This window comes from Anopheles merus, chromosome 3R (assembly GCF_017562075.2).
Source record: "Anopheles merus strain MAF chromosome 3R, AmerM5.1, whole genome shotgun sequence".
NCBI lineage: Eukaryota > Metazoa > Arthropoda > Insecta > Diptera > Culicidae > Anopheles > Anopheles merus.
In genome coordinates, this window is record NC_054084.1 from 27972763 (window position 1) to 27978989 (window position 6227).

The 6227-nt window shown below is 50.5% G+C and overlaps 3 protein-coding genes across 3 annotated transcripts; all 3 read right to left on the bottom strand.

Moving 5' to 3' along the window:
- Positions 1 to 168: 168 nt before the first annotated feature.
- LOC121597375 (2-oxoglutarate and iron-dependent oxygenase domain-containing protein 3-like) lies at positions 169 to 2179 on the bottom strand. Its single transcript, XM_041923099.1, has 2 exons — positions 1920 to 2179; positions 169 to 1800 (listed from the first exon to the last, which is right to left on the bottom strand). Exons 1-2 carry the CDS (start codon positions 2000 to 2002, stop codon positions 861 to 863), a joined length of 1023 nt encoding a protein of 340 aa, XP_041779033.1. The 5' UTR covers positions 2003 to 2179; the 3' UTR covers positions 169 to 860.
- Positions 2180 to 2254: 75 nt separating this feature from the next.
- Positions 2255 to 4183, bottom strand: LOC121597374 (reticulon-4-interacting protein 1 homolog, mitochondrial). Its single transcript, XM_041923098.1, has 4 exons — positions 3617 to 4183; positions 3330 to 3544; positions 2904 to 3238; positions 2255 to 2830 (listed from the first exon to the last, which is right to left on the bottom strand). The coding sequence occupies exons 1-4, from the start codon at positions 3948 to 3950 to the stop codon at positions 2452 to 2454; spliced, it is 1263 nt and encodes a 420-aa protein (XP_041779032.1). The 5' UTR covers positions 3951 to 4183; the 3' UTR covers positions 2255 to 2451.
- Positions 4184 to 4261: 78 nt separating this feature from the next.
- Positions 4262 to 5286, bottom strand: LOC121597376. Its single transcript, XM_041923101.1, has 2 exons — positions 4720 to 5286; positions 4262 to 4653 (listed from the first exon to the last, which is right to left on the bottom strand). The coding sequence occupies exons 1-2, from the start codon at positions 5164 to 5166 to the stop codon at positions 4312 to 4314; spliced, it is 789 nt and encodes a 262-aa protein (XP_041779035.1). The 5' UTR covers positions 5167 to 5286; the 3' UTR covers positions 4262 to 4311.
- Between the last annotated feature and the right edge of the window lie 941 nt (positions 5287 to 6227).

Here is a 6227-nt window from a genome sequence, read left to right on the forward strand (position 1 = left end):
CAGCAACAAATGAAGAGATTTTGGCACGCGCCAATCGAAAATGCATGGAACCATCCCGTGGCTTATGTGACCGAGGTGGGCAAAGAGAGTGAGAGGTTGAGATCGAGAAAGCTGAACGTTTTGTACGTATATATATGGATGGAATAAAATGGCAAACAAAAGCAGGTATATAGTGGTGTGGTTTAAGTCGTTTAATTTAAATACTTTTTACTACAACGTTGAGAACATTTTTTTTTTAATTTTAAAATCGTTTAAAATAATTCTCTTTCGGCATTGTGAATTGATGAAAAGCACACTCTACATTTGAACTCACCGGAAGCATAACTCACACGCTAAATGTACTGTTTATTTTACACACCCACGTGGCTCGCGGCTACTTTTGTGCCATTTTCAAAAATGCACATTTAAGCTTACGCCTATCGAGTAGGGCTTTGATCGCTCGCTTCCCTTTTCATTTGGTTGCTATGGCAATGCCACGTGCTACTAGACGGTGGTAGTAGATGTTGAAGTTAAAATTACCTTTGTTCGTATTGCTGCTTGCTTTTGCGCGGAGAAGGGCGAATCTACGGTGTGTGGCTACAACAGTGCAGTGGCTGATGGCTTGGAGGATTATGCGATTACAAATTAAAGCGGTGAAATGTTAGGCAACATCCCAATACTGTTTTTTTCAATACTTTAAATCATAGCAATACTATAATACAGCTTCCATTTTGGTTAAAACTAAAAAAAAACAAACCGGCGTCTCTTTGTAACGTAGCAAGGAACATAAGGAACACTGGAACGGAACATGGAATGTAAGCAGTCGTCTACGCACTAAACTCCTCCAGCGTCCGGATCACTAGCACCGTGTCCGCCCTATCTCACGGTTCGGCCGGTCTCTCCTCCGCGTTCTGATCGTCCTCATCGTCGTCCAGCGCAAACTTCGGATCGGCCATTGCGTACTCCCGGTCGCACGTGAACGAAATGGTGATCGCGTACCGCACCCCACCCGTAACCTGCTCCACGTGGTGCATATTCTCGGCGCCGGACGTGAACCCACTGACCCGGGCCCGCTTCGGCTCGATGTACACGTGCGTCCGGTTGTGCTTACCCTCGTTGTCGATAAACACGAACCGACCGCCGGTAAAATCCTTCCCATAGTCCGTCAGGTACAGCAGCGTGGTGTAGTGGAACGAGTTGTACGTTTCCTTGTCCACGTGCTCGTGCCAGTACTCGTCGTGGATCGTTTTGGCGGTCGCGTTCGTCAGCCGGGAGAAGAATGTCGGATGGGTCAGGTGCAGTGCGTCCGCGCTCAGGCGGAAGTTTTCCGCCACCGCCTGCTGCACCTTCGCCTTGACGTGCCGGTACACGTTGATATGTTGGCTGGTGAAGAGCTGCTTCGCTTCCGGCAACCGGTACACGTTCACGAACTGCGTCCCCTTGGAGAGGGCGCCCGAGTGCAGGTCCAGTATGGAGGCGCCGCCCGCCGACTGGCCGAGCGCGAAGCCGGCCCGGGCGAGATCGAGCAGTATGCCGGCCTCGGCCGGCGAAACGATCTTATCGCTCACGAACCGACCGCACCGGTTCGGGATGCAGCCGGCAAACTTGGATATTTCCTCCAGATAGGGGCGGGAACAGTCGAGCGGCTGGGTGCGCAGCTCGAGTACCTCCCGCTGGGTGGCAAACTTTTTCTCCCGCGTGCGGAACGTGGTAAAGTACACGATGGCCGCGATGCCCACCATCAGTACGATCCGGGCCCACATCTGGTGCTGCTGGGCGGCACTCGGCGAGCTGCCGGAGGCGGTGCTGCCCGTTGCTTTTCTGCAGGTAATGAAATCAAATACACACACACACACATACACATTCACACAAGAGTATGCATTAGGAAATAAGGATTAGAAGCTTGCTGATTCGCGCTTTGCTCTGTGGTTTTGGCTTACGATTTGCGTGCTCTGCTGCCGGTCCCATCGCCGGAGCTTTTCTTGCGCTGTCGCACACTGCCACCACCGCTTCCGTCACTCATGGCCACGTTTTCACCAAGAAACGGGAAGGGCTTTTTTCTCTCCTCCCTTGTACAAACTCGCACCAGAGATATGGAAACCAAAAATCGATAACACGAACCGTCCCTGCTCGCTACGGGCAACGGCAACCTTTGTTTTGTTTACCTTTTTTCTCTCTTTCTTTCATACTGTCCGACACGGCTGTCAAACGTCTGACAGGAAAGGTTTCAAAACGACCGGTATCAGCTTGGAAAGCAGAGGAAAACGTTCGAGGAAAGATGAATGAGTGCTCACTTTAATTTCTACCATATAATCACATGTAGCAGCAGCACGTGATGTGTCCGATTCGCTACAATACATAATTCGTTATCTATGTGTCCTGTTCTGGCTAGTTTGTTTCTCTCGTCTCTTTTAACCATTTCACTATCTTACCTAAATCCACCTTCATTTCGAGTCCTGCTCCTTGTACGCCTTATTCGAAATCGATCACAACCTTCCCGCGTAAATGCTTCTGCGCGACGCGCTCGTACGCCTCGGGCGTACTGCCGTACGGGAACACTTTCTCCACCACCGGCAGCAGCTTGCCCTTCTCGGCCAGGCGCTGCAGGTAGGCGATACCTTGCGGTGCCGGCACAAAGTAGCCCCACTTCACCAGTCCCTGCCGGGTGCTGAGGGCGGCCGCATTGTTGCGCACCAGATTGAGCGCATTTTGGTACATCCCGGCCGCGAAGCCATCGGCGTCAATGTTTTTAAGTACGGGCGAGTTGAACGTAATGTACTGATCGTACAGCCACGGTACCTCGTTGGCGTATTCCGTGCCCTTCCCCGCACAATCCAGCACGATGTCGAACCTGCGATTTAAGTGATTGTTTTTTACATGTCGCGTAAACACGCTAAGTAGTACGCTCCACGTGCCCGTCTTACCTTCCAACGCTGGCCACGTTTTGCACGTGCGCCGGATCCGTGTAGTCCAGCACGTACTTTACGCCGAGATTGTTGACCATCTGCATCGCGTCCGGGGAGCAGGTAGCGAACACTTCCACCCCCTCGGCCAGCAGCATCTGGACGGCGAGCGTACCGACGCCGCCGGCCGCGCCGAGCACAAGCACCTTCTTCCCTGCGCCACCGCCGACCGGCGAGATGGCACCGAGCAAATCCCCCAGATGGCCGGTAATGTATAGCCCCGACCAGGCCGTCAGACCAGCGTACAGGATGGCGCTCGCGTCTATTTTGCTCAGGTTGGAAGGTTTCTTGAACAGCTGCGGAAAGCGGAAAAAGGGGGCAAAGATGTAAGCACATGCGATTCACACAGTAGAACTCTTGCTCTCTATCTCACACACACACACGTACACAGTACTTCTCCACCACGACGTAATCGGCATGGCAACCTTGCAAGTGCACCGGCACAACGCCCCACACCTCGTCGCCTACCTCGAGCTCGCGGCTCGAAATGCCCAGCCCCTTCTGGACGATCTCGCCGCAAAAGTCGCGCCCGAGCACGAGCGGAAACTCGATGCCGCCATCCTTGCAGCGCATCGCATTCAGCACCGATGCACCGTATCCGTCTGACGAAAGAAAAAAAGGAAAACGATGACTGTAAAAGGCAAGGCCGGAGCAAAGCATCGATCGCTACTTACTGATCATGGCCACATCGATCGGGTTGACCGAGGCCGCTTTCACCCGCACCAGCAGCTGGGTGGGTGACTTTAGGATCGGCATCTTTATCCCGTCGCTGAACTGTATCTCTTCCTGCGGCACCCCGTACGCGTGTATCTGCCAGCCGGACATTTTGCCGTACGAAGCATGCTGGCGCCGTTGCTGCTCCCAGCCGGACGGTGAGGAGGTGCTGTTGGTGCTCGGTGTTGATACGACGGTGCCGGTTGCTAGGCTGCGGATGTTGCACAGTAGCTCCCGCTGGCCGAACTTGCCCGCTGCCTTGGCCGTGAAGCGGATGCAGTTTGTAAGTACCATTTTCCTCTGCGAGTTGATGAGGTGGAATGTGCAACGAGACGGGACGAAGAATTGCAACCAGAAACACGCACTGCACCACACACAGCCCAATGCGCTCGGGAGGTAGCCTTTGTAAACAATAATAAAGTGTGTGGCTGTGTGTGCTGTTTGACAGATTTCACAATATGGCGATGCGATTAGCCCGTGGTTACACTATTTTGCTGTTCTGGCAGGTGTCAACGATTTGCGGCGATCGAATTTCAAAATATTTAAAACGAAAATTTTAAGAAATCAAAGATCTCTTAAAATCTTTAAAAGCACAAAGATCTTCCTTACAGTATGAAAATCGCGAATGTTTATTTGTTACCCAACCCACACGCCCTTACGCCTTGATTCCCTTCTTTTCTAAATTCTGAAACTTGGCCCGCAGCGATTTTTGTTTCTTCACGAATTTCACTTCCTTTTTCGTCAGCTTTTTTGGCTTCGGCTTGTCGAGGTACCGGTCCGGTGGCGGTACCTTTTTCTGCAGCTTGGCCGGATCGGGCACGAGCGATATTTCGGCCGCTTTTACGCTTTTTCGGTTGTTCTTGCGCAGCTTCAGAATTTCGGCATTCTTCTTCTCGAGCAGCTGGATGCGGGTGGCGGACTTTTTGTTGCCGCTTTCCGACAGATTGACGCTGATTTTTCTTCCATCCAGGTACGACCCATCGAGCAGGAACGCTTTCTGTTGAGGTGAAGGGGTAATTGAATAAGGAGTACACTTAAAACAATGACACAAACACACACGCACCTGAAAGCCATCGGCATTTTGCATCTCCACAAAGGCGAACCCGGACGAACGGTGCTTTGGTATCCGCACACCCTTCACCCGGCCGGCCTGGTCAAAGTGTTCCGCGATCTCTTCCTTGGCGGTGGAAAAGTTGACGTTCTTCACCAACAGCACCAGGCGCTTGTTGTTCTTGATCGTCTGCAGGATGGCATCGATCTGGGCAGTGGTCAGTGTCGGCAGCCCTTCGCCCGTCTCCGGCAGGCTTTCGTCGTCCGAGGAAGAGTCTTTCCGGCCACGGCGGCCCGACTTTTCCAGCTTCTTGGCGACCTGTGCCGGCAGAGGGAACTGTTCTGCTTTGGTGACCTTTGGCGGGGTCGGTTTCACCTGCCATTCCACCTCGTAGTCGGAACCGTCGGAATCGTTCCCGTACGCGGGCGGAGCGGGTGTTTGTGATTTACGTTTTCCCATTTCGGTCGAAATTTGGTGGACTGTTTCAGGGTGAAAACGATGCGGTAGATTCCGCACGTGTTTTTGTTGGGAATAGCGGTATTGTTGTCGCTGTCGTTGACGTTTGCTGCAAATTCCAAAACATTCGCCTGTTTTCACCACTGCGGAAGATTGATATAGGAGCAGGTGTGTCAAGTGACAGCATTTTGGAAGTTCACCACGGCACGCGGTGAAGAAAGATCAAGTTAGCCGAATTTAAAATTCTACGGGAATTTTTAGGTTTTCTGGATTTAAATTTCATAAACCGGTTTCCTTTCAACAGCCATTCTGTTGGCTGATAAGTGGGATAATACACTGAACAGGGCAGTAGTCGTTGAAATTAATGACAGTGAACTCTCTCTTACAGGGTTTTCAAGGGGTTCTCGTAGTTGTGGAACACTTCCTAGACTCTTTCCTATTGGAAGTGAACATCACCCGTTGGAAATTGAACTCTATGGTACCCTTTACGGACAGGCTTGTTGGAAATTCCTATTGTATTTGGCCAACAAGGGTGATATTCAGTCCAATTTCCATTACATTAAGTTCATTTCACGTAAGAAGGAGTCAGTAAAGTGTACCACGGCTATGATAACTCCTGGAAAACCCTGTATTTGAGACCTCTTTAATTTTAAAACCCTCTCTTATTTGTTCATTTTCGGCGTACTAAATGTTCTCTCTCCTTCTAGTTTGTATGAACTTTTCATTCCCTTTCAACCACTGTAATTTGAAACCCCCTCTTTGACTGTCCCATCGCCTCTCAAATAAGAGAAAGAGTTGACTTTATTTAAATCAGACATGCAAAATCATATCAACGTAAACAAAAGTAGATTCTTTTGAAGTTGCAGTAAGAAAGCTTGATTGCTTAAAAAATTTAAGTTATGTTTGCAAATAAGTAATATCAATTGCAAGGGAGTGTCCCGATTAGATCAATGCTGCTTTTTTATTGTAACGGAATTTTGTCATCATTTTTCAAGTTTGACACAATTGTCAGACCCGCATACGCCTGCTACGTTCACTGATGTTTGTTCAACGCCATGTTGAAT

Coding starts and splice junctions, on each gene's coding strand:
- LOC121597375 (XM_041923099.1), bottom strand. CDS start 2,002: ATGAGTGACGGAAGCGGTGGTGGCAGTGTGCGACAGCGCAAGAAAAGC. Junction 1,801..1,919: donor GGCAGCAGAGCACGCAAATC/GTAAGCCAAAAC, acceptor CATTACCTGCAG/AAAAGCAACGGGCAGCACCG.
- LOC121597374 (XM_041923098.1), bottom strand. CDS start 3,950: ATGGTACTTACAAACTGCATCCGCTTCACGGCCAAGGCAGCGGGCAAG. Junction 3,239..3,329: donor TCGTGGTGGAGAAGTACTGT/GTACGTGTGTGT, acceptor CGCTTTCCGCAG/CTGTTCAAGAAACCTTCCAA. Junction 2,831..2,903: donor AACGTGGCCAGCGTTGGAAG/GTAAGACGGGCA, acceptor CTTAAATCGCAG/GTTCGACATCGTGCTGGATT.
- LOC121597376 (XM_041923101.1), bottom strand. CDS start 5,166: ATGGGAAAACGTAAATCACAAACACCCGCTCCGCCCGCGTACGGGAAC. Junction 4,654..4,719: donor AAAATGCCGATGGCTTTCAG/GTGCGTGTGTGT, acceptor TCACCTCAACAG/AAAGCGTTCCTGCTCGATGG.